This window comes from Patiria miniata, unplaced genomic scaffold (genome assembly GCF_015706575.1).
Source record: "Patiria miniata isolate m_02_andy unplaced genomic scaffold, ASM1570657v1 HiC_scaffold_18, whole genome shotgun sequence".
NCBI classification, from domain to species: Eukaryota; Metazoa; Echinodermata; class Asteroidea; order Valvatida; family Asterinidae; genus Patiria; species Patiria miniata.
In genome coordinates this window covers 11,107,245-11,134,813 of record NW_024037056.1, presented here as the reverse complement: position 1 = coordinate 11,134,813, position 27,569 = coordinate 11,107,245, and the positions used below count along the sequence as shown (strand labels likewise).

Below are 27,569 nucleotides of genomic sequence, written 5' to 3'. Positions count from 1 at the left end.
TATCGTTCAATGATTTAAAGAGCTCTGCATTTAAAATAATTTAATTTATAGTTTCGTTAATTTTGTTTCCCGATTTTTTTCAGACAATGTCTTGAAATAGCAACGGAGATCTCCTGCAAATGGTTGAGGAAAATTGGGAAACAATAACAACGCAATCGGTCGTCACAAACACTTACGTGTACTATCGTCGGCGTTGTTGGAATAATCGCTCTTCCCAGAACTTGAAGAGAGCACATGATTTTTGCCGCAAATTCCCAAATATCTCATCCAGTTCTGCACCAAAAATCCCGAACAACTTTTCCTATTTACAGACAACATTCCCTCACTGAACTGAGCTTGCACTGGGGCTTGCTAACGACAAACTAACTCTTTCCGCTTTGAAACGCACGATTGTCTTAAACCCTATAAATAATTATCCCATGTTCAAATATTTGAGAACTACCCAAGCCGTTTTGGTATGTTTGTTTTAACGCGCACGGTGTCGGAAAAAAACCCACCACCGACCGCTAGTCCAAATTTGACGTCCATTTCGTTTATTTGCACCAACTGTATCCACTTAATAGTTTGTTTAGCACGGGCGTTCTAAATAAATTCCCATTCAAACGCCACCTGTGAAAGTGCCAAAAACAAATTTGACATGCTTTCGACTTTTTGAAAGCGAAAAATGTCATTAAGCGCCATTTGTTTATTCAAACAGTAACCCTTTTTCAACGGGAGGATAAAATGTTACATCAAAACACAGAAAGTCGTTTCTTTTGTCATTGCATTTTCGAGGGAACTTGCCGATACAAAATATTGGTTTTTCGTGGTGTACAGGGTGAGTCAAAAAAAGCGAAACCCAAAAGTCCCAAATGTCGGGACCATTGTTTTTGTGAAGTTCTGCATGTAGCACTTTCAAAATCTAGGATACGAAAGCCCAATTCGTAGGCTTTCTTTTAGTACAAGAATAATTGAAATCACTCCTGTCCTTTTCAAGTTACAGAAATTTAAACACACCGTTTTTATGTTCTGTCCATGGATCACAAGAAGGTAAGTGGTCTTTCAGGAAAAACGAAAACAAATCACATAGGGATGTGTGTGTATTGTTTTCGTTTTGCTGAAAGAACGCACACCTTTTTTGTGATCCGTGGACAGAACTTTAAAACGGTGGTTGTGTTTAAAATTTCGTAACTTGAAAAGTACATGAGTGATTTGAATGATTCTTGTACTAAAAAAAAGGTTTATGATTTGGGTTTTCATATCCTAGATTTTCAAAGAGCTACATGCAGAACTTCACTAAAACATTAGTCCCGACATTTGGGTTTAGCTTTTTTTTTACTCACCCTGTATATTGTAATTGGCTGTTTTTAATTCAAAGAACATTGTGAAGTGATTTCAGGGTTTGACCCATATATGTCAATAAAATACCCACAATGCTTTGCGTTTCCTTAGCAAACTTGTGTGAAAGAGAATAGGCAACCCCCCCCCCCCCCCAAGTTGGCCCCAACGTCGTCCCCACGGCGTCGGGCAGTACGCTACCAATGCAGCTACTACACGAACGAGACTGAAACTGAAGACCCCAGCTGCGGGAAAGAGGTTATTAGTGGTTCCAAAACTTCCATTCAGCCTTCCGCATCGACCTGAAAAAACACCCATGAATTTTTGAGAAGGCCGTTCTGGTCCCTGCATGAAATTTTGATGCGTTGCCTTTTCAGGTGTTTGTGATAGGAGAACGGCCTTTTCACACAAGAACGCTAATGATATTTGTTTTGTAAATTATTCACATTTCTTCGATCAACAAGTGTTGTAGTATTCTTGGATGAGAAAATAAGTATAAATTGGTGACCAAAAGTCTTTTAACCTTACACTCTAAAAAAAAAGAAGGTAAAACTGACCCGGAATCCGGTTCTATTTGTCCTGATACTTTCTCCTGGACCATTTTGCCGTGTCAACTTGACTCGGAAAACTTGGAAAAATCGTTTTCACGCAGTAAAGAGACATTTTGACCTTGAAACGTATATCAGGCCGAATAGAACCCGGTTTCCGGGTCAAATTTGACAAGGTTTTTTTTTATATGAGTGTATTTTGTATTCCGGATAAAATGTCAGACTTCTTTGTATAATCATTTTCCGGATCATTTTGACTTGGACAACTTGGCAAAAGTGTCATTTTGACTCAGAAAAGTGTCCTTTTGACTCTGAAAGGATCAGCAGGCGAAACAGAGTCTGGTTTCTGGGTCACGTCTGACCATGTTCTTTAGATTGTAATTTTTGGGTAAAAATGACGCTTCTTTGGATCAATTTCCGGGATCATTTGGACTCGGACACCTTGGCAAAAGTTGACCAAGGAAAGTGTCATTTTGACCCTGAAAAGTACCAGGCAAGGTTCAACCCGGTGTTGTGTAAAAATTGAACTATGAAATACGGACTCCTTGTATTGCGGATGCCTAAGTGAAGACAATAGGACAGCAACAGGTCACGTGTGAGGTTTAGAATCCATGTAAAAGAAACCAGATTTCATAGGGGTCCAAATATCATACGACATCGGAATCCGAGTCAAATCGGACCAGGTTGTTTGTTTAAGAGTGTATTTCGAAACCAATTTTCTTTATATTCTGGTCAAGTACCGGCAATGGAAAACATGACAGAGAGTTTTTTGAGAAGGGTTTTGTAGAAAACAATGATTATTCATTTTGTCGGCAGTGCTTGATATAGGTCCACTCAAAATAGTGATTTTGACCAATTCTGCGGCTAAGTTTTATTTCAAATCTTGCCTTACCGATTGACCAAAACTAAGCTTGACAAATTTCGAAAATAATTCTGCCTTTAGACAACTTCTCCACGGAAATTATTCATTACCTAGCAATTAACAACGAAACTTAATGAATTTTGCAATATTTACGTAAAGCTATATTATCCTGCGCAGGAACACTTATGGCGAGCGTGTTGTTACAGAATAATATTGTCTTGATTAGAGAATATTGACTCATTAAGGCGGCGCGGCGTGCCGCGTGGGCCAAAAAAAGGAGAGGTATTGATTTTGGGACAAAGGTATTAGGGAGGAAGATTTGTTGTTAATAAATAATAGCAACCGGTGTTAGGAACGGGGGTCACGACCTATGGAATGCGAAAAATGCATGTGAAGGATAAGAAATAAGATAACATCTTTTTGATAATGTGAAGTTAAGGTTTATAGTCATTGAATAATTTTGGTTTTGGCAATTTCGTACCAAGTTTCAAGAAAGTTTCACAAAGTACCATGCGCAAGCACAGTGCATGCCGAAAGCTTATGAAAAAAATGTTAACAAAATTACTCGAATTCGACTAAAACCTACGACCAGCATAGTGCTTACAAGCTCAGAGCATCTTATTACGTAGTCATGACGTCACTCAGACATCACCGGCTCAATGCCTTGGCAACTGGCTCATGCATTTCACGACACAAACGAGTTGGCTATGTAGTTGTATATGATTATACTCCGAGTTTCCAAAAGCAGTTCTTATTATAAGTTTTTTTGCCTTCGCAAAGTGAAAAGCTTGCCATAACTCTCGGTAGTGATTATGTTGTTTGACCTAGTTACGACCGTTTAAAGGCATATACATGTACAGCATTATTTGCATTTATCTCAAAACTAGCCTATCGAATTATTATCAAAGAGTTTAATTGGATTAGATATCGTACTGGTGCTAAACAACCCGTGAATTTATTCCATCTGGCTTGCTGTCATTTTTATAGAAGAAAAACTCTCAGTGATTTTTAACGATCAGTCAGTTGACTGCAGATTTTTGGAATAAAAAGTTCTATAGACGAAATCGTGTTTCATGATCAAAACTTTCTGCATGACAGATATCCACTGAGCTGAAAGTTCAACAGGTTAGGTTTTGAACGTTCGTCTTTGGATTTTCTTTGTCTTTTTTATCGTTACAAACGAACAAGAATTCATGAAAAGCATACGATTCTATATCTGGCTTGCTGGAGTTATGTTTCCTAAAAAGTTCTACCTTCGAAAAATACCAACTAGGCTAGGCCTATGGAAAATTTAGGTGAAAAAAATGTGACTATCACAATCATGTCAAGCATGCATATCTTGTTTGTATCAAGAGATCAAGTTACTTTGCAAAAAAAACTTGAACAATTACTGCTAAAAAATGTTTCCGCGATTCTGACGGGAAAAATTGACGACGGCAGACCGCGAAACCGTGGCATAATGTGGCTCCACATAAAAATCCTCTGGAAGGAAGGCTATAGGATTAGTCTAGCATGTCTAGGAATTCGTGATTATAGTTTAGCCGATTATATGAAATCGCCTGCGCTAGACGCAAACACGTTGAGGCTGAGGGCAAAATTGTCCTTGAGAGGATCGTGTGGGATTAGATTAGAATATAACGTTGCTTGTTTGTTGTCAAAATACTGGGCTGTATTCAAAGGGGTGCTTACTTTGCTCTTGAGGGATTAGGAGAAAATATTTGGAGGATTGTTGAGGGAAAAGAGCGCAGTTTACTTATCGTATTTTGCAGTAGATTAGTTTTCCAAGCGTTTTTGTTTGTGTGTATGGTAAGCCATACACGCCATTCAAGTTATGAGGGTATGGGTTTCGAAAACGTGGGTGAAAATGTTGGCTTGTACCGTTCATCATATTCATTTATTTGTTCATCATATTCATTTATTTGTTCATCATATTCATATATTTTTACGATGCATCGTCTGGTATGGTATCCACGACTTTTATCGAATCATTCACAAATGGACAACTTGCGATGACCATCAAAATTCGGAGGAAAATGTTAAACCTTCCTGGTACTCCAAATCAACGTTTCATGCGTTAGATAGGAATGATGTTGAAGATTGACAACTTCGTATACGTTCGTAGTTTGCCAGGTTTTTTTTGGGGGGGGGGGGGGGATTTGGCCTATGAGATCGTTTAATTTAAATGAAGATAAACTGTATGACTCCAAAAAAATCAACACAAATAAATTATTGTAAAGAAATCCGGACAAAGATTTTCGAGAACAGTTTGTCTTTTTTTTTTAACGGAATGCAGTTACATGTTTTATACTTACCGTGGCAGCTCTAGGGTATGTCTCGCTCCTTCGATGCCTCTTCCGTCTATTCGGATTTTTTTTATTGACCTCGTTTCGTATAAGGACGGGAAAAGTCCGAGTCAGATCCGGCCGAGCGGGAGCCGGCGCCTTGTGGTACCGCCACTCCAATGCGTTCCTCGGCGGCTTCCTCTCGCCCACGATCCGCTCTCGGACTCGGGCCAAAGCTTGTTGGTAACTTGTCTCCAACCAACTTGGCTTGATTGTTCCAGGCTTTGGAAGTCTCTCAAATTCTTTCAGAGATACGACGGATGGTAGACGATGGTTTTGGTTCTTGTTTTCATCAACTCTTTCGTCTTCCACGGGTTCCGAGAGTTCTCGGTCTTCGACCGTCTCGGAGGTATTTTCTCCCGGGGCGTCAGCATCCGAGTCCCCCGTTGGAACATCCGCTTGAAGTGGGTCCGGGTACGACACCAAGTGGTTCAGAACCGGGAATGCCATTTTGAAACCGTTCCCAACGCCTTAAATGAACGTTTCAGAACGTTCCCTGACGAATCCTGTTTATTTCCATGTCGAGTTATTCACTAGGAAGATTTTGAAGTCATTTTGGTGACTTGGAACCAGAATTGGAACAAAAATTTCAGCCTACATTTTGGCACTATAGGATAGTCCAGTCGTGCCACATCTAAATCATTCGACAACGCATAAATCATACAGTATCAGTAGCACAATGAAAACTTGTCTATTTTAGCATGGAGCTACACCAGATCTATTGAAGTTTGATCATTACATACCATCAGCGTTATCTTCAAACCAAATCACACCGATCGGCATACCGTAGAACTGTGCAATGTTTACTCTACCATCGATAAAAACAGGTGTTATACACGATCCGATACACGCAGCACTCGATGAACTTTACCCCTTGTTTCTCCGATAACCACCAGTTCCGGGTTCATACGACTCCAGCGTGCACCACCAACCACCCTACCGTCTTCAGCTCGTAATCCACCCGTCAAAACTCTCCAATCGCCTCGGTATTTTTTCCCTCTCCTCGATTGAAAACTAGGTAATCAATCCTCACCCGTGCCGCGATACGACACCGTTCAGCTATTTCAACTCTCCATCTAATTAATTTAAGAACAATAGGCCAACTGTTTCGATCCCTAATTGAAGTTTTACGTGCCGATTTTGTGTCGCACTGTGGGATTTTTGGTGGCCTATTTCGCTTGCTCGTACTCGAATAACATCGACCGGCACTGACGTGAATTTGCACGGAAGTATTGAACCGAAACGCAGCCATAGGCAACGGGGCTGTACCTCAGCATGTGGCGCTGTGGCTCATTGTTACTTTATACTATAGGCTTAATTCTGTCACGCACCATGTTGAGACCTTCTTTTGTCCCAAATGGGGAAGAAATAATGACCCTTTTTGGATGCAGGGGTACACTCACTTTTTTTGTTGGTGGTTGGATAGAAAGTACAATTAGAAATGCCTAATTACTGGCGCACCGTTGGTCTTTTACGGAAGCATGGATTAAGTAGTGCTAGTATGGAGCTTTTTTTTCTAGTGAAAAAAAAAACTAAATTGAAACCGTAATTTACACCATGTTCAAAAAAAAAAATTCGAGAGCATTTTCCAGACTTCTTAATTTTAATCTGATGGAAAGAAATTGTTGAAATTGTTATTTTTCAATGACATATTCTGAGAATAATTTCATTGTTTATAGTGCATTGCTTATTTAGAGAAAAATGCGATGTATTTAGAAACTTGTTAAAGTAATTTTCCGATTTTATTTTCTGCAAAAAGTTGTAAAACAAACTAATCTAAAATAACGGATACATTTTGAGAAACAAAATCGTTATCAGTAGTCATGATGCCAATATTAAATAGGCTAAAGAAAATAATACTTTTATTAAAAACAATTCAATTTTTTTTACTAAAAATGAATCAGCTTTTATGTCAAAAAGTGACATAATCTTGAGAGATCAAGTAGGCCTATAGTATTTTCTTATCCTTTGAACTTTTCCCTTGAAGTTTTCACAATAACAGTTTGTATTTGGAAAAGGGCAACGGGGATGGGCGGGGTTTGTTAAGGGGGAGGGACAGCAAGTTCCAAAACCACCCACTAAGGTTTTTTTCAAATACTCAATCCACCCAATCGATTCAAATTCCATTCTTTACAAAGAAAGTCAATACATGTAGGTCTACATAAGCAGGCACAACACTAAAGTTTGCCCTAGGCATACCCCATGATAGTGCCGAATAGATAACCGATAATAATAAGAGGCTTTATTCGATCGAAAGCCATACAAATAAAACTATATGGATGTCAACTATTGTAGTAGTCATTGCAGCGCATGTGCACTCTATCACTGTTGCCAAGCGACCTCGCAAGCTCCTGAATTGAAGGACGCCCTCTTGTGTTGTTCAGTCACTAAAGGGGCGTTAACACTTTTGGGGGGGGGGGGGAGAAGGGGATAAAAGATTCTCCACTAAAATTGAGGAACTTTTTTGAAATAATTGTATGCATTCCAAACTCTTTTTCATGGTTTGACCTCAAAATCAGACACCAAAATTAATAAATTCACCAAACATTCACCAGAAAAACACACACAGGAAAAAAATTATAAATTATGTGAAGCTGAATGTTTATTTTAAAAACACTTTTCATACTTGACAAAAATCTGGCAAGTTGTTTTCATTTAAATGCATATAGTCTCATGTAAATTTTAGAAACCATAATTTGTTAACATTGCTATTTTAACCTATAATTTTGATACACTCAATTTATGCAACATATCGCCAAAGAAATGTACAAGTACAAATGGTTAAAGTTGATTGCATTATAGACAGGAATGACTTTGAACAATAATCGGTAAAAACATTTTAGGGGGTCATGTAAAATTCATATGAAAACTGAAGATTAAATTTTAAGAATTTTTACAATGTTTAGAGCAAAAAAATGATTAAATAGTATCCCTTAATATTAATTGGTCCCTTTTTCAGACAAGTGAGACTTTTCGTGGACCAAGTTGATCTCAACAGTTTTTAAATTGAATTAAAAAAAATTTAACTGAAATATTTGTATTTGTTCATTTGGGGGGGGGGGGGGGGGGGTGCTTATTCACTGAAGGAGCTATTTGACACATTTTGCGTATATGTTGTCAATAAATGTTCACCTTTAGAATTATTTTTTGATTTTACGAAACATCCTTAGTGGATTACTGGCAGTCTAAAAAGAACAAAACACTTTTATCATCACACAAGACAAAAAAAAATCATCTGTTTAAATAAATTACTATAAAACCGAAATATTTACAATATCATTACAAACGCATTAACTTGTTATACATTTTTTACAAGTGTAAATTTTACTTGTGACAATATTTGATCGATTATTACACAAAATGTGGTGCTTGCTGTAAAACTTGCATGGTATTTTAAACGTTCGTTCTTTTGTAGCATTACAAACTTGTTCTTGTTCTAAAAAATGACAGTATTGCACAAAATACTGTATTTTAATGCTCGCTTGTAGTTTTTCCAATGAAAGATCTTGATATGATAAAAACGCATAAAATATTCGGTGCATATCTTTTAAAATGCCCACTGAAACACAGATATTTTTTCAAAGGCTACAAAATTACCATTTTCTAGTGTTATCTGTGCCAGAATCTACAAATCGTCAGGCTGTTAAATATAATTTTAAATTTTTTGAAACACGAAAAATATACACTGGCTACAGGGCTGAGAAAAATATTGCATATATCTCGCAATTTGTGTAATACTTGCTATGCTTATCCCCTGCTGTGACTTTTGTGCATATACATTTCGGAAAGCACTGATTACGATGTTATTTGTTTTAAATTAATATTTATATATATTTACATAAATATCTGGGCTCTATATTAAACTTATATAGTTTCATTCATTTTGTGACCGATGCAGTTCCTTTACTATCCAAAATGCAGCACTTTGGAAGACGACGCGACAACGCTCTCCCAAATAGTGCAGCGCTGTTTAACCTTGTTCGTCTATCGGTTACCGGCTAATGAGCACCAGCCACGTGTCGCACACTTATCAAGCGAGGGCAGTGTTTCCCCCTCAGAAACTCTTGACGCAGAGTAACTTTGGTCAAGTTGAATGCAAATCTGTTTCAGTTCCATCCGGATCAAGCGAGGGCGGTATTTCCCTTCGGCACTCTGACACGGAGTAACTTTTGGCCGACTTCATTCCAAATTGGTTAAAGTTCCATCTGGATCAAGCGAGGGCGGTATTTCCCTTGGCCGCTCTGACACAGAGCAACTTTTGGCCCACTGCATTCCAAATTGGTTCAAGTTCCATCCGGATCAAGCGAGGGCGGTATTTCCCTTAGCCACTCTGACACAGAGTAACTTTTGGCCGACTGCATTCCAAATTGGTTCAAGTTCCATTCGGATCAAGCGAGGGGGGTATTTCCCTCGGCCACTTGGACACAGAGTAACCTTTGACCCACTGCAATCCAAATTGGTTCCAGTTCCATCCAAATCAAGCGAGTTCGCCCTTTCCCCCGGACAATCTGGCACATGAACTTTTGGCCATGTTTGCCCGAAACAGCTCCACTTCCAACCAGAGCGTTCCAGTACTTGTAACAGCTGAACAAACCTTGGAGTGAAGTTGTTTGAGTTTTTTGGGGGGGACTTGGCAGCACACGTATGGATCGTTTCAGTTCGTCTTTGCGTTGATGATCCATTCCGCGTTGGGATTCACTTTTAGCAACGCTTGCATGTTGGTGTCGGGGTCTAAACATCTCTGCCCTGAATCAAGACAAAAGAAAAATCACAAAACGGATTGAGTAAACTTGTCAATAAATTATTTACTCGCACCTAGAACTTCAAAGAAAAAAACCTTCTTAATGAGTAGAGTTGACAAGTAAGACTAGGCAAGATTTAGTAAAGCTGGTCCCAGAGTGCACAAAATTATATTCAATTGTTTCCAAACCGCTATTCACTGAAAGTCCTTCCATGCTTCTGGCCTACATTTGCGCATTCGTTGGCGTTTCGGGTTAATCCTCAGTGTTGTACTACTCGTACTCGGTACTCGTAATCGAGTACTACTCGAGTAGTACAGTGGAATGTCGCTATAGCGAACGCTGCTATACCGAACATTCGGCTATACCGAACTACGTCCTTGGCTCCTGATTTTTTTGTAGAAAAACCAACCGAACGTTGTTTGTGAAATATGTCAACAGAAGAGGGACAAGAGGCTAGTATTTAGAAGGGGAATGCCACCCATCGATGTAGGTAGTAAGCGCAAAACTGTGTAATTATATAGTCCAATAGCCGGCACGTGTTCGCAGTCGTCTTTCAGTAACTACCAGGGCGTGCAGGGTGAAGCTACATGTATGAAGGGCGCTGTTTATTGAAAAGTGAGTACTGGAGCACCGGCAGCTTAAAATCGCTATACCGAACGATCGCTATTACGAACATTTTCTGTGGATCCCACGATGTTTGTTATAGCGGCGTTCCACTGAACTGATACTCGTACTTGGGGACCTGTTCTTGTTCTCGGAAGTACAAGTACTCGTTCTCGTACTCGTACTCGGCAACCTAAGTACTCGGCAGTACTCGGTACTTGGAAAAAAGTACTCGACTACAACACTGGTAATCCTATACAATAGCACTGCCCGGCTCTCTTCACCAACCTACAGCCAGTCTAAGTCGTAAGTGACAGTCAGACAGTGAGATAGGTACAAATAGGGAACCAGGCTGGCTTTCTGGGACCAGCAACCTAAGTACTCAGCAGTACTCGGTACTTGGCAAAAAATACTCGACTACAACACTGGTAATCCTATACGATAGCACTGCCCGGCTCTATTCAATAGCCTACAGCCAGTCCGAGTCGTAAGTGACAGTCAGACAGTGAGATAGGTACAAATAGGGAACCAGGCTGGCCATCTGGAACCATCAATCAAAAGTCCGGTGAAGCAAAGGAATCTCAACTCACCTATATTACCGCCGACTTCGTACAGGAAGTATCTCGTTCTGTTGGGTGCTAGCTGTGACATCAGACCTGATGTATCGCCGTTTCTGTTTAACAGACGAAAAAAGAAATTCAATTGATTGAAATGACACTGGCAGTCCTTTTTATGTCCAGAATTTTACCAACAGACCTTCATGCTGCCACCATTACAGTCATGTTCCCTGTATCCAACAACAGTACTGAATAATTAATGTTTTATGTGCAAACAGGAACCAGACTATTTTTCCTTCCGGCCTCGATTTGGTTACGTTGATTTGAATGGGAAACAAAATCAAGATGGCGGCAATATGATAATGGTCTGTGAAGAACAGCCCATAGTCGGCACGAAAGTGAATGCAAACATGAGCTTGTGATGTCACGTCAAGAGTGCACTCTGCGAATGTGCAAAAGTGGAACACATTTCAACTCTGGAGAATTTTGCAGCGAACGTTTCACGGCGTCAGATTCGCTTAGTATTTGCATGAAGTTACATAAAATTGAAAAAAAAACTATAATTGTTGTCATTGCTAGCTAGTGCAGAATTAGCGGTGACCTGTGACATGGGGTCATGGAGTTGGTAGAAGAAAATAAAAAGTGTTCAGCAAAGTTATGTGCTAAGCGAAAATCAATCAAAACAAATAAAGTTTAAGTAATATTTCAAATGAGTGCTTAGCATATTAAATTTCTTTCTTCCTTTATTTCTTTATTATAAACAATAAATAATGGAGTGCCGTGGCCTCGTGGTTAAGGGCATTGGATTCGTGGTCTGTGGGTAATTCTGCGGGTTGTGGGTTCGAGTCCAGCCTGGGGTTACGGTGCGTGTGCCCTTCGGCAAGGCACTTTGTCACTCATTGCTTCTCCCCACCTAGGAGTAAATGGGTACCTGTGAGGGTAGAGATGGTAACTGTGATTGAATTAGCTTCCTTGCGCCTAACAGGCAGCATCAATCTGTATACTCCCCAGGGAGCTGAGATGGTATTTGGAATGTTTAATTGGCCCAATGATCAGGGGTAATAATGACACCGTAAGCGCTGTGATTACGTTTACTAATAAGAGCGTTCTTAAATGCCGATTATTATTATAATATTAAATAAATTCCAACCCACCTCTCGAACGCTTTCCTCCTACTTCTTCGTCGGCTGTTCGTTCTTTTGAACGGCGTCTCGGGCACGGGGTGGACGACGTGCTGCGTGAAGTGCGACACGATGTCGCCCGCCGTCATGGTCTCGTGGAGTCGTACCGTGTTGGAGATCTTCTCGTTGCCCGGCATTTGGATGCGGATGACGCCTTCCTGCGCGTCAAACTAATAAGTAAGAAATGAACCCAAAAAAATGTCAGGGCTGTGTAACCCATGGAACTTTACAGGAAAAATGTACTTTTGGCTTGCAATGCAATTAGTTAGGAACATGAAATCTTGAAATAATAATAATATAATACTGAAGTCTTATATAGCGCACGTATCTACCGACAATTAGGTACTCAAGGCGCTGGTAATAATGTTTCTTATTAAAGACAGGTAAATGAAGTTAATGAGAAATGTGTGGGTTCTTTAACGTGCATCACACAACACACGGGACGGACGGCTTTACGTCCCATCCGAAGGATGAAGCAATAATGGTAAAGTGCCTTGCTCAAGAGCACAAGCACCATGTTCCCACGGTCTGGATTCGAACCCATGTACCACGGCACACGAGTCGAACACCTTCACCATTGCACCGCAGCACCCCACTAATGTGAATGTTTTGAGTTTGAACATTTTGGCCGAAGTAATTTTGCGCAGTCATTCAACAATTTTGTCTCTTACCTCAGCTGCTGAGCTCTTTCGGTCCTTTTTCTTGAAAAGCGTCATAACCTGAGAAAACAACACACATGCAATTAATTTACAAAAAAAAACACGTCTTTTCAAAACACACTTATCTCTTTGACTCCATACTATAATACCCGATACAAGACTGTATTTGAGGGACTTGTCCAGTATGTAGCATTGGGAAAATGGCGGAAAAGGATCTGTTCTTTATTAAATGACGAATACAGTAGTGTCATAGAAACTGTTTTAACATGAACCTATTGGTAACATGAAAAAAAAAAGCCTTTTCTTTACGAGAATATTTGTGAAACAGACAAAGGAAATAGTTCTGTTTTGAAAACATCTGTTTTTTCCCCATGAAAGTGGTCAAAATATTGTTTACAAGAAATTTGAGGGGAAAGAAACAATTGCTTTGTTAAACTCACCGATTTTGAATCTTTGGTCTTTTTGGTTTCAACCTCGCACATCCGCCTGATTTGTTCCGTCATACGGAATGGGACCTGCAAAGGAGGAACAAAAAGTTGCAAGAATAAACATTTTGCATGAAGAAATGTTTAAAATTAGTTGCGATTGACGCGCGACTGACTTGTGATTGACTTGTGATGGTTTGTGATTGACTTGTGATTGGCTTGTGACTGACTTGTAATTTTACTTGGGATTGATTTGTGACTGACTTGGGATTGACTTGTGATGGTCTGTGATTGACTGGTGATTGACTTGTGATTGACTGGTGATTGACTGGTGATTGACTTGTGATTGACTTGTGATTGACTTGTGATTGACTTGTGATTAACTAGTGATGTTTGTGATTGACCTGTGATGGTTTGTGACTGACTTGTGACCAACTTGTGACTGACTTGTGATTGACTTGGGATTGATTTGTGACTGACTTGTCATTAACTTGTGATGGACTTGTTGTGATAAACTTGTGATGGTTTGTGATTGACTTGTGATTGACTTGTGACTGACTTGTGATAAACTTGTGATTGACTTGAGATTGATTTGCAGCCTGACTTCTTGTGATTAACTTGCGACCTGAGGTGTATTTCCCTCATGGTTTGGGATTGACTTGTGATGGTTTGTGATTGACTTGTGATTGACTTGTGACTGACTTCTTGTGATTGAATTGCAACCTGAGGTGTATTTCCCTCATGGTTTGGGATTGACTTGTGATGGTTTGTGCTTGACTTGTGACTGACTTGTGATAAACTTGTGATTGACTTGAGATTGATTTGCAGCCTGACTTCTCGTGATTGACTTACGACCTGAGGGGCATTTCCCTCACGGTTTGAATTTCTATCGGACTTGACTTCAACTTGGCAGCATAGGGGTTAAATGACCCCAAAACGGACCCTAGTAGGGGGCGGGACGGAATCAGGATTAACCCAGCATGAGCTGACAGAAAACAGCAGGATTAATCTGACCAGAAAGGGAAGGGTGCGGGGTCGGATTTAATTTTCCTTCAAGCTAAACCCCTGAACGGATACTTGGCTTCCAAATGCTGACCGACTGTTTAATATATCTCTGATATTTAAAGTTTCAGTGTAAATCCCCCGAGAGTTTAAGCAAGCTACTTTGTTCACAGATAAATAACAAACTCAACTGCTTTGCACAAGAGTAGGTTAGCCTAGTAAGGGGGGTCGGAGATTGCGCAAAATTCTAGTCAATTGATTCCGAATGGCTATTCACTGGAAGTCTTTTCATGCATTTGGTCTAAACATTGAGGCGAATTTAGCCCGATTCGTTGGCGTTATGGGGTAATCCTATCAGACAGCACTGCCCGGCTCACATGTAACAGTCAGTCAGTCAGTCAACAGTGTCTTAGGACACCAGACCAAGATGGTTGTTGTCTGTGTTTGAATTAAAGTACTGAAGGATTTCTGACTACTTCTGTGGCTACTGACTTTGGTGCACACCATTGACAAAAACAGCTACAGCCAAAAATTTAGTCAGGATACCAGACCAAGATGGCTGCTGCTTGTGGTTCTCTAAAGTCCTAAAAGGTTTCTGACTATGACTGTGGCTACTGACCTTGGAGCACGCCAATAACAAAAACAGCCACAGCCAGAAAGTGAGTCAGGATACCAGACCAAGATGGCTGCTTAAGGGTTTCTGTCTTGGCTGTGGCTGTTGACTTTGGATGAGTAAGGATACTAGACCAAGATGGCTGCAGCCGATGATTCTCTTAATTCCTTATGAATTTCTGACTATGGCTACGTGGCTACTGACTTTTGCACACACCAATGACAAAAACAGCCCCAGCCCAAAAATGAGTCAGGATACCAGACCAAGATGGCTGCTTAAGGGTTTCTGTCTTGGCTGTGGCTGTTGACTTTGGATGAGTAAGGATACTAGACCAAGATGGCTGCAGCCGATGATTCTCTTAATTCCTTATGAATTTCTGACTATGGCTACGTGGCTACTGACTTTTGCACACACCAATGACAAAAACAGCCCCAGCCCAAAAATGAGTCAGGATACCAGACCAAGATGGCTGCCATTCTGGACCGAGGCTATGGCTAACGACTTCAGCACACCAATGACCAAATAGCCACAGCCACAGACTAAAATAAATTTTCCGGTTCTACTCACCACCCATAGGATGTTGTGGTACTTGACCAGCATACGCATGACGTTGCACGTGCCCGCCGCAAACTGCAGCTCGGCGTAGTCGGGCGACTTTTTCCGCGTGGCCTGCGCCGTGAAGAGATTCGGGGCCATGATCATGGCGATGTTGTTCAGCGACATCTTGTTCTTGGCTTCGTGGTCCACCACCTTGCCCAGAAATTTCAGTAACAACTGGAAAATTGGAAGAAAAATAAATGAACAGGATTTAAAGATTTGTTCATGCTAGTAGGAAAACTGGATTTGAGGATGCAAGTTTTGAAGTTGCATGCATGAGAACTAAACACCGCACAAACAGAAAGTCCACACTCATTGGAGGGGTCATAATTTTGAATCTGATCATCTTATGATAACGTCATTGATATAGACCTTTGGGGAATTTTGTTAGCTTCATATTGATACCCCGTTTGCTACCAAAGACTGTAAATCGTCCAAGATTGACAACGGTTTATGAAAAATTATGCAGTTGGTAAAGTTGCAAATTTAAACGATTACGCAAGGAGAAATTGCTAAGCGTTACCACACATGGCCGTAATTGGCCCCTATCAATTGCACAGTGCCGAAAAAAGTGCAGGTCATTCGAAATAGCCCACGTGCATACAAGCATACAAGCACTGCGCAATCGATATTCCCTGGCGTTCGTTTCGGTCAGTGTAACATTGTCACGCTGCAATTTCCACTTGTGTACTCTTTAAAATTTGCAACTTTTCAAACTGCATCATGTTTCATAAACCGTTGTCAATCTTGGACGATTTACAGTCTTTGGTAGCAAACGGGTATCAAAATGTAGCTAACAACATTCCCCATAGGTCCATATAAATGACGTCATCCTAAGACGATCAGATTCAAACTTATGACCCAATGAGTCCAGACTTTTTCTTTTTTGCGGTGTTCAGTTCTGGTTTACTTCTCATTTCATTCTCTGCAGAATCCAGACGCAAAATACACATCATCATGCACAAGCAACACGCCCAAATTTGTCTATTATTAAGACACCCCATCCTATTACAGAGTCTTGACGTGTCCCATTAACTTGCACGCACTGATAAGAAATGGCGGTGAAGTTCACGCAAGGGTTAGGATTTAAGCGGCAATTCCGACACATCCTCAAACGCCCTGATAAAAAAAATTCTGTTTAGGTCTTAGCCTTTCTCTTTCACAGAAATTAAATGGGTACTGATCACATAATGGAAGTCTCTGCGTGTATTTTTAAACACTTTTTTTTTTTTTCAACTTCCTTCCCGGGAACTGACTAATTGGAAAACTCCGGCTGGTTTTGAAATGTTAAGCGGATCAGGAAAGATGGGGATTTTTGTGTTTGTGGGTGGTTAATGTGTTTGGAGGTTAACTGAGCTTAACGTCCGTTAAAAGTCTTTTGAGAGTTGAAAGTTTATCAAAAAAATTCAGCTACTAAGGCGGCGAAAAAAAATTGAAATATTTCACCTCAATTCAAAACAGATCTGACATGTTTCTTAAACCTGTTCTTAAAGAACTTGCAACCGAATTATGAATCGACTTAGGTTTAACAGTGCAAAATGCTTGCAAATCTGACACAAAAACTGCAAGGAATCAAAAGCATTGTGTCTTTAGGCAAGACACTTTACCGCAACCAATTCTCAACATCACGCATTTCTGAAATCCAAAAATAACCCACAGATCCTGAACAACTTAGGGTATGCTTTGGCGTGGCAGTGAATAGTGTTCCCATATCTCGCATCAACTGGGCTAAAAAAAACTTGTGTCCTCGGGCAAGATGCTTTACCACAACCGCTTCTCAACACCAAGGAACCTTTGTGCGTGTGACCTTCACGCATTTGCGAAAGCGAAAAATAGCCCGAAGGTCCCAAACAACACCGGCTTTCATGCGGCAAATCAAATGTTAAACAAGCATGAGGTTGTGATTTCCCTTCGGCTAAGTTTCGCAACGGGTCGGAGCAAGCGTGTACCGGGGAAAACCGAGTCCGTGAACCTACGCCCTTTTCCAAATTTGAGGGAGGGGTTGTTACTGAGGGGTATAACCGGCTTACCTTCAGGGTAGCTCTGTGGATGTCGGGGAGGACCAAGATTAAGAGGTTGAGACACTGGAGCTGCTTCTTGCGATCTTGGATTTCTGTTTGGAGACGGATATAAGCAGTTTTCTTGGTTATTTTGGGCAACGATCTTCTTAAGGATGTGACGTTTACACGTTTAAGTGAAAACAATTCTTAACCTGTTTATCAAAAATGAAATCTGAATTATCAAAAAGGACCTACGTTCACCGTTCACGCAGTCTTCCTTGAGTTAAACCTGCATAGCACAACTAATTAACAATCTTCTACCGGTATCTTCCCGTTCTGTCTTTTAAATCCCATCTAAATCCAATTCTTAATCTAGTCCAATCTCCTCAATCTAGCTTCTTAATCCTAATTTCTTAATCCTATCTTCTAAATCCTATCTGCTCAATCCATATTCTAAATCAAACGTTCTATAAAATCCTATCTTTTTATTTTCATCATCTAAATCCTGTCTTCTAATTTTCATCTACTTAATCCTATTTTGTTAATCCTATTTCATTAATTTTTTTATTTTCATTTTTTATTTTCATCATCTAAATCCTGTCTTCTAATTCTCATCTACTTAATACTACATGTATTTTGTTAATCCTATTTCCTTAATCCAATCTTCCAAATCACATCATCTAAATCTAATCATCTAAATCCTATCTTCTCAATCCTATTATCTAAATCTTCTTTCTAAATCCTAAAATGTCTTACTGTATCCTATTTTATAAATAAAATCTTCTAACCATAAATCATGAATACGCTCTTGATAACTGTATCTTCTAAATTCAATCATCTCAGTCGTATCTTCCAAATCTTACCTTCAAAACCATCTTTCTTAATCCTAAATCTGTCTATATCCTGCCTTAGGAATCCAATCTTTCTCAACTAAATCTTGCACGCTTTATCTTCTGAATTCTATCTTCTAAACTCAAATCATCTAAATGCCATCCTATCCTCCGAACGTCAGGTCGGGCAGCTCGTCAAGTTTAATGACTTTCGACAGGTCGTAAACCGATACCCGTATCACAAAAACAGAGAACTTGAGACCAGGCATTTCAAGCCCTTTCTGAGATCCGTGGTCAGTTCCGGCCATTTTTCCGAGCCGGAAGCAATCCATCTCCCTACGAAATCCAGATCCTTACTGATACATCCTGGAGATAACGGCCGCATCTGACCTTGATAACGAGCAACAGGTGTTGCAAGAACTCTTCAAGGCATATAGGATCATTTGCATTTATCCCAAAAGTAATCCGCTACCGAATTATTATCACAAAAGCTAACTTGGATTCAAGATCGTATGCTGGTACTAAACGCCCTGTGAAAATTATTCCGTCTGGCTGGTTGTCGTTTAGAGGAAATCAAGAAATGTAGGCCCAGGTGATTTCCAATGATCAGTCAATTGACTGATTTTTGGAAAAAAAAAAGTCATACAGGCATGCAACTGGGAATTTAGAAAAAAAAACGAGGAAATTCTAAACCACACAAGACTTTGTACAGTGTTTTTCAATTTTGTAATGGCATTCATTCATTCATTCTAGTAAAAAAAAAACAAGGAAATCAGCGGATCCGAGGAAAAGTTGCAGGCCTGGTTATAATGACGAAATCGTGTTCCGTGACCAAATGGTTATGCATGGTTTTTCACTGGTTTTTTGAAAAGTGCATATCCACTGAGCTGAAACTTCAACAGGTTAGGTTTTGAACCTTCTTCTTTGGATTTTGAGTGGTGTTATTTATTGGGAACAAACAAAATGCGTGAAAAGCAAATGCTTGTAGGTAACAAAACTTTGGGCCAAAACAAAAAATGCCTATCGGCGCTAAGGCCAAAAAAAAAATAAGTCGGTCTCTGGTCAGCGCGCGCGTCGATTTTAAGCATGCGCGTCGATCTTTTTTTTTTCCAAAATGTTCCGCGGTAGCTCCAACAGCGCCCTCTATTTCCGCACCTCCTCATTTTTTTTTTTACCAAAGAGTACCAAGGAATGGGAAATTGCACCAAGGCAAATGATCGAAAGCACCAAGGCAAATTATGGAGGACACCAATGTACATGAGGACACCAAAAAAGCAAAATAGTACCACACCTTGTCTGTACAATCCAAGCTTGAAGAAAAAAAAAAAAAAAAAAAAAAAAAAAAAAGCCGCGTGGCCGCGTCAATACTGGAACTTTGGTCTGACCAGAGACCGAATATTTTTTTTTTTTGGCCTAACAGCCAGCATTTTAAACCCATGAAGTCTCTGTACTGCCCTAAACTGCCCAGTCTGTTATTCCCTGCACTGCCCCAAATTGCCCCAGCACAGGTACATGTAATAACTGCAATGTAATACAATGTAATGTAGTATAAAGACAAAGTAGTGGGTGAGGCGAAGCCTCGTTCATATTGAATGTACATGCAAATGGAGAGAGCCCTCTATCGGTTGCGAAACAAGGAGAGCGAGGGACTTACTTTCCACCATGGCGAAGGCGTTGATGTAGTCCAGGGTCAGGATGGGCGTCGGCAGGTCGCGCAGGAACTGCTTGAGGAGACCCACGATGTCGTTGATGCGTAAATCTTCAAACTTGAATTTGCCCTCGTAGAACAGGCTCTCGATTTCCTCACGGAGTTGCTGTGCGGAGAGACAAGGCAGAGAGGAACAACTCAATTTATTCATCAAGTTTTGATGGGGTCGTACTGAGAATTGTTTGGGTGGCTTGAAGGAGAATTGATTGATGCCTCAGGTTGTTGCATTCAGGAAGACGCAGAGTTGCATTAAAGACATCACAAGTCATCACACGTCATCACAGGTCATCAGAAGTCATCACAAGTCATCACTTGTCACAAGTCATCACTTGTCACAAGTCATCACAAGTCATCACAAATCGTCACAAGCCATCACAAGCCATCACAAGTCATCACAAGTCATCAACAATCAAAAGTCATCACAAGTCATCACAAGTCAATCACAAGTCATCACAAGTCACAAGTCATCACAAGTCATCACAAGTCATCACAAGTCATCACAAGCCATCACAAGTCATCACAAGTCATCACAAGTAGTCACAAGTCGTCAAAAGTCATCACAAGTCATCGCAAGTCATCGCAAGCCATCACAAGCCATCACAAGTCAATCACAAGTCATAACAAATCACAAGTCATCACAAGTCATCACAAGTCATCACATGTCATCACAAGTCCACCACAAATCATCACAAGTCATCACAAGTCATAACAAGTCATCATTTCTGCATCATCCACACATTTCCATTGCTTTTGCACAGGCTCGTGCATTCTTCAAAAATATTTTCCACCGCAACGTAAAAATTGGCCTTCGAGAGACCAAATGGAAACGTTTATATCTGATCTAACGACAGATGTTTAACTTGTAACTATCTCACAGCCTAAATCACGATATCCTGTCGTGTAACAAACTCCCGGTGCACAACAGCAGTAGTGTCAATATTAATTTGTATTGCTAATACCCCCGAGCCTCATGTGGGCCAATGTGCGTCCAAAACAGGAACGTCTTTAATTAATTGTTCGCACTCAGGGAAGCGAAACGAGGATCTATGTCCAATGACTTGATAATGGGGGGGGGGGGGGAGGGGGATTAGAAAGAGTTGAGTTCTGAAGAGCTGGTTCAAATATGAAATTACCGAAAAACACAAACAATTTTGGCTAAGAAGAAGTAGGTTACATGTCTAACTCCACGGCGGTCTTGCCTGACAATTTATGCGTTTCCCTTGACAAATTCCATGATGAAATCCATGAATTCCAAGAAATCCATCATGTTTGCCAGGACGTTTTTTTTTACTGGCAATTTGACTGTCTTTTTTACTCCGTTTGAAGCATCTTGAAAACCCTGCCTTTTATTATTTCACTACAAATTTCAGAATTTTACTAATGATGTAAACAACTTTAATGATCTCCAAGACCCAAGACAGACCAACTTAAATACATTTTATACCTTCACTAACCTCAGATCCGGAACTCTCAAAAGACCTCCAAATTGGGTCAAAGAAAGACTAACTCCATTTGAAGCATGTTAAAAACCCTGACTTTTATTATTTCACATAGTTCAGAACTTTACTAATGATGTAAACAACTTTAATGATCTCCAAGACCTTGGCATTTTGATTATCGTCGAATCCGGAACTCTTAAAATGCTACAACTTCCATCAAATAAAGGCTCCTAACTGCGTAAATATCTGGGATTGTGGACTTTTTCTTTTATCCAAGCATTTGCTACAATTTCCTTCAAATCAAGGCTCCTAACTACGTAAACATCCGGATTTGGGAACTTTTCTTTTAAGCAAGCATTTTTTGTACAGGGTGAGTCAAAAAAAGCGGAACCCAAATCCCCAAAAAATATATTTCATTTTAAAAAAAATAGGTAGCACCAAACATAATAATGACTGGAAAGCCAATTTCATAAGCTACTTTTAGATAAAAAAAATTACTGAAATTGCTCAATCCGTTCAAAGAATATCACCATTTAGCGCAATGACCCTGAAACCTGTTTCGTCAAAAAAAAAAGCAGTTTATTGCGTATTCTGATTGTTTGGAACAACAAAGAAAATGACACAGAATACTTGTTTCAACAACTGTCAATAACTGTAGTACACAATATCTTTATAAACAACCCTGGTTAGGGAAACAATTTGATTTATAAAATCCACGTTTTTAAAAGACAGGCCTTCAAAAAGACTTTGTTGAATATTTTTTTACTTTTAAACTGCGGTTTTATCGCTGGTGATGTTTGAAGACAATTGTGACGAAGATTCTTGAAATCGCATTTTTGGACGAAAGAGGTTTTAGGTTCATTGCGATTAAATGTTGATATTCTTTAATAGGGCGATTTCAAAAAAAATTTCATCTAAAAGCAGCTGATGAAATTGGCTTTCCAGTCATTATTATGTTTGGTGCTACATATTTTTTTAATGTGAAATATAATATTTGGGGTTTGGGTTCCGCTTTTTTTGACTCACCCTGTATGCATCCTAATGATCCCAAGGATCTTGCAAGTGCAGAGTTTCAGGGAATTTGTTTACCTTAATTCTGCCCGTCGAGCCCGGAACTCTCAAAACGCCTTCTTCGTCAAGCCCGTTCTCTTCCAAGTAACTAATGATCTGTTGGAAAAAATACAAGAAAGTTTATAAGTTTTCATCCAACAAAAAATACAGATAGAACACTAGCATACACAAGGGTAACATAACTAAGCATATGCAGTTGGAAGGCCTAAAAAAAAATGTGTGCATTCACGGTAAACGACCTAACTGGAATTGTTTAGGCCAACTTTCCGACCTCAAAGCTTCTTATTGCCACATTTGGCCAAATATCTGAAATAAAGTATATGTTGACAACAGAAAAATGTTCGCTTTGCACATTTGTTTGTTTGAGTTATTGGCTAATTAAACAATTAAACAGGTTAATTAAACAGAATACGGTCAAAGGGACCCGAAGTAAACAAAGTAAGTATAAAAGACGAACGGGCAAATGCACACAAAAGTTACAAAATAATATTTTTTCCTTCCTATGTACCTACCTGGAAAATTTTAGGGCATTCCCGTAAACACACAATTTTTTTTTCTTCTCAGCCTAAGGCAAAAGATTTTCAAATGCACCATATCCGTTTTTTATTTCAGAAAAATCCTATGTGAATTCTGTTTCAACCATAACAAATCGTTACAAAAATATCTGTTTCCAGCTTGTTGGGTGTAAAATTAGAAATTAATTCAAAACGACAACTCCTAATAGCTCTGCATTATGCTTGCAACTGGAAAAAAAAGGTGTTTTTTTTTTTTTTTTTTTTTAAAGTTTTTTTGCTTTTTTGTATACACTCTTTTAAAGTGTTATCTCGAAAAACTGAAATTTATTTTAAGAAAAAAGTACAATTTGGTTCATTCTGTTCCATGTTTCCCATCAGTTAAACAAATGTTTGCTCGATGTTCTGACTGTAAACTCAACTTGAGTTACAGTTTTGCTGTAAGCAACATTTAAGGGCAAACTTCAGTCATAATATCAAATTTACATACATACATAATAATTATTTGTGAATATTCATGAAGTTCTAAGCTTCCAACCTTTTGTAACACCTACGATGTATCTGTATTTGGTCTCACTTAAAGGCAAAATTAAGTTATACAAAATTTACAAACATGCATATTAATTATTTGTGAATATTTATGAAGTTCCAAGCTTCTGACCTTTTGTATCGCCTGTGATGGGTCTGTATTTGGTCTCACTTAAAGGCAAAATGAAGTTATACAAATTTTACATGCATGCATATTAATTATTTGCGTATATTCATGAAGTTCTAAGCCTCTTACTTTTTGTAATACCAGCGGCGTGTCTGTGTCCGGCCTCCATAGTCTGTCGTTCTCTACAAGCGTTGTGAGCGGGACGCCAAAGATTCCAGAGTCTATAACGAATATGTGAAACAGAATATATTGTGTTTTGTAAGAAACACAGACTAGGCTTACATAGTTGAACTGGACCTGAGAAACATAGTTAAGGCCAAATAAAATATATATTCGGTCTCTGGTCAGACCAAAGTTCCAGAATTGACGCGGCCACGCGGCTTTTTTTTTTTTTTTCTTTCTTCAAGCTTGGATTGTACAGACAAGGGGGGTACTATTTTGCCTTTTTTGGTCCTCATGTACATTGGTGTCCTCCATATTTTGCCTTGGTGCTTTCGATCATTTGCCTTGGTGCAATTTCCCATTCCTTGGTGCTCTTTGTTAAAAAAAAATTGAGGAGGTGTGGAAATAGAGGGCGCTGTTGGAGCTTCCGCGGAACATTTTGGAAAAAAAAAGATTGACGCGCATGATTAAAATCGACGCTCGCGCTGACCAGAGACCGACTTATTTTTTTTGGGGGCCTAACAACACTTTTATACTCGGTGACTCAGTCAGGCAGACAGGGGGGGGGGGGGGGGGGGAGGGGGGAGTCGGGGAGTAGGGGAGTTGGGGAGTCAGTCAGTCAGTCAGTCAATCAGTTAGTCCATCAGTTAGTCAGAGGACAAAAGGCTGGCTCTTCGATTCAAGCAAAATTTGTTTCCCAAAAATGCAGAACCCCACCTTTGTATTTCTTTCGACTGGACTTGCGGACCGGCTGGAAGGACAGGCCAAGCCGATCAAACATGGCCGTCAGCTCAATCAGGGCGATCTGCCGGACGCGGTCGATGTCTTTAGGGGAGAGGAAATGGACTGGGGTGATGCCCAGCTTGTCCCTGGCAATGGTGATATTCTGCAGGACAAAAGGAAGGAAAAAACTCTCAAATTGACAAAGAAATTAACTGAAGCGGGGTTTGAACCTGCGACCTCTGGATTACCGTTCCGGTGCTCTACCAACTGAGCTATCCAGCCCTATGTTGGCGGCTCCCCATTTTGTCAATGTCTTTGTTCAAGGGGCGCTAGTCAGAAGCCACAAGTCCGTAAATGCCACGTAGGCAGGGATCACGCCTAAAGCCAGAATGCTAGCAACATTAGCAATGCTGCAAACCGGGGAAATAGCAAACGGGGATCACTCAGAGAGGAAACAGCTTTTTATTACAAATTTTCAAATAAATCCCACTCACAAGAAGGTCCAAATTCAAAAGAAAGGTTAGTTTCAAGTAAAGACACAAACTGGTCACAACATAATCACAAGTCGATCACAAGACAATCACAAGACAATCACAAGTCAGTCACAAGTCCATCACAAGACAATTATAAGTCAGTCACAAGTCAGTCACAAGTCAATCACAAGTCAATCACAAGACAATCACGAGTCAATCACAAGTCAATCACAAGTCAATCACAAGTCAGTCACAAGTCAATCACAAGTCAGTCACAAGTCAATCACAAGTCAGACCCGAGTCAATCACAAGTCAATCCCAAGTCAGTCAAAAGTCAATCACAAGACAATCACAAGTTAATAAAAAGTCAATCTCAAGTCAGTCACAAGTCAATCACAAGACAATCACAAGTCAGTTACAAGTTAATCACAAGACAAATCAAAGGTCAGTCACAAGTCAATCATGAGTAAAATCACAATTACAATTACACATCATAGCACAAGTCATACATTTGTATCATTAAGCAATCACATCTCTATTTACATGTACAGTATGCACAAAAAAAAAAATTCTGTCAAATACTTGGTAAATTATATCAAGTCAATACGATCTACCCGTACAATTAATATTAAACAAGTAAAGAATAATTTCATTCTGGTTTATAAATTGCTACAGTCAACACAACTTTCAAAAAACAAATTGTGTCGACCGTAGTGTACAGTGTATGTGCCCGAGGAAAAACAGAGCACAACACTGACACATTTACGCAAGCACGTGCACCGAACATCCCCCCGCGACAATTGAAAGTTTCCCTTGAAAATGCAACAACATCCGATATAAACCCACTACGTCATAATCCGTCCCTTAAAAAAAAAAGAATCCCGCAAAACCACATTATCCCATCCCCCCTCCCCCCTTGCCCCATTAACTCCACCTCCTCTTCTATTGCCGTGACAACCACCTCGTCCCCAGGGACCCAAGGTTATGTTATCCTCAGCATATGCAACTTTTTCCTTACTGTAAAAAAAAAGAAAAAAAAAAATGACCGCAATTTGCATCCTGCTTTCAACGGAGTACCGCCGGTAATTCATGAATTCCGCGTCCCACTTGAGCAAAATCCATGCCCATATTTGGGGAGTTCCTGGGCTGCATTGTCGGGTTGGGGGGGGGGGGGAGTAAGGGGAGGGGGGTAAGGGGGGCTGGAGGAAGGAGAATGAGTCAAAGGCGACAGAGCATGAATGCGGTAGTAAATTGCAAGATCAACACGAAGCTAATGAACGTTCTCCTGCTTTGGTTCTATAAGATTTTTGTACTTGGCGCCCCTACAGAGTGAGTAAAAAAAACGAAACCCAAATGTCGGGACCATTGTTTAAGTGAAGTTCTGCATGTAGCACTTTCAAAATCTAGGATATGAAAGCCCAATTCATAAGCTTTCTTTTAGTACAAGAATCATTCAAATCTGTCATGTGATTTTCAAGTTATGGTATTTTAAACACAACCACCGTTTTCAGGTTCTGTCCACGGATCACAAAACGGTTCAGTGTCCTTTCAGCAAAACAACAACAAATCACATAGGGATGTGTGTGAATTGTTTTCATTTTTCCCGTCCTACTTCAAAGCTTGCTCTATCACTTCTCTTCACGTCTTTAAACAAGATTTTGTTTCTTATTACTGTCGGCCCTTCAATTCGGAACAAAGTTCACAGAGCTTCGATGCAATTAATTGTGATTGTCTGTCCACAAAGCTGACAGTATATTTGGGAATAAAACATGGTAAGGGGGCAACTGTGCTTTGAAAAACAAATGAGAAACAAATTTTCCTTCCATTTTTGACTCACTGGAAATGGAGCCTTCTTTTTAGTTCAAAACAAAACCACTTTGTTTATTTAAACTTTGTCTGTTCCTTCCTGTGGGATATGTTTTAAATAAAGTCACCCTCTGTTTTTTTATTTTCATCTTCAGACTGTCTCTACCTTCCCGACAAAACACAATCATCTTGAAAATATATCCATAAAAAGAAAAGGAAAAGACAAAGAAATAATTATAAATATTATCAACTCACAGGAAGGGAGGCAGACAAGCTCCGAAGCAGGTCGTCCTGTCGAAGCGCGACATCTTCGGATGACTGCAAGTCCTGTGGTTCCGGGGGAAAAAAAAAACCATTATCTGATGAAAACTGAATGATACTTTTCCTTTTCATGTAATGTGGGCAAAAAAAAGAAATTCCAAAAAACTACATGTAAGGCCAAAAAAAAACAAGTCAGGTGTGTTTACAAACACAAATGCCCCGCAACCGTGACTGTTCCCATGACATAACACCACTCTTTTAACATCAACTTACATGTACCTTGGTCACATGGAACATTCATTGACAGCATTAGTGTCTTCTGTAGGTTTTATATGAATTAATCCCTAATCCCTATAATCTCAGAATAAATACAAGATTTCTATTGTTTTAGCCACTGTGAACTTGACCCTTGACCTTTTTGCCCCAAATTCAATAGGCTTCTTAGGATTACCAAGAACAATCCACAAACCAAATTTGAAGT

General features: G+C 39.8%; 2 protein-coding genes across 3 annotated transcripts in view; both read right to left on the bottom strand.

The window, feature by feature from the left end:
- Positions 1-6,356, bottom strand: part of LOC119725126 — a 33,531-nt gene extending 27,175 nt beyond the window's left edge. The window contains exon 1 of the mRNA XM_038196486.1: positions 5,040-6,356. Coding sequence (XP_038052414.1) covers positions 5,040-5,519 — 480 coding nt within the window. The 5' untranslated portion in view covers positions 5,520-6,356. The remainder of the gene's footprint in view (positions 1-5,039) is intronic.
- A 1,293-nt stretch (positions 6,357-7,649) lies between these two features.
- LOC119724578 (rho GTPase-activating protein 18-like) overlaps positions 7,650-27,569 on the bottom strand; it is a 72,431-nt gene continuing 52,511 nt past the window's right edge. For both annotated transcript variants that reach the window (XM_038195686.1, XM_038195687.1), the window contains 12 exons: positions 27,083-27,154; positions 24,543-24,711; positions 23,793-23,884; positions 22,515-22,592; positions 19,933-20,092; positions 17,479-17,561; positions 15,419-15,625; positions 13,252-13,326; positions 12,824-12,871; positions 12,126-12,322; positions 11,005-11,087; positions 7,650-9,815 (listed from right to left, as the gene is read on the bottom strand). In XM_038195686.1, coding sequence (XP_038051614.1) covers positions 9,724-9,815; positions 11,005-11,087; positions 12,126-12,322; positions 12,824-12,871; positions 13,252-13,326; positions 15,419-15,625; positions 17,479-17,561; positions 19,933-20,092; positions 22,515-22,592; positions 23,793-23,884; positions 24,543-24,711; positions 27,083-27,154 — 1,356 coding nt within the window. In that variant the 3' untranslated portion in view covers positions 7,650-9,723. The remainder of the gene's footprint in view (positions 9,816-11,004; positions 11,088-12,125; positions 12,323-12,823; positions 12,872-13,251; positions 13,327-15,418; positions 15,626-17,478; positions 17,562-19,932; positions 20,093-22,514; positions 22,593-23,792; positions 23,885-24,542; positions 24,712-27,082; positions 27,155-27,569) is intronic.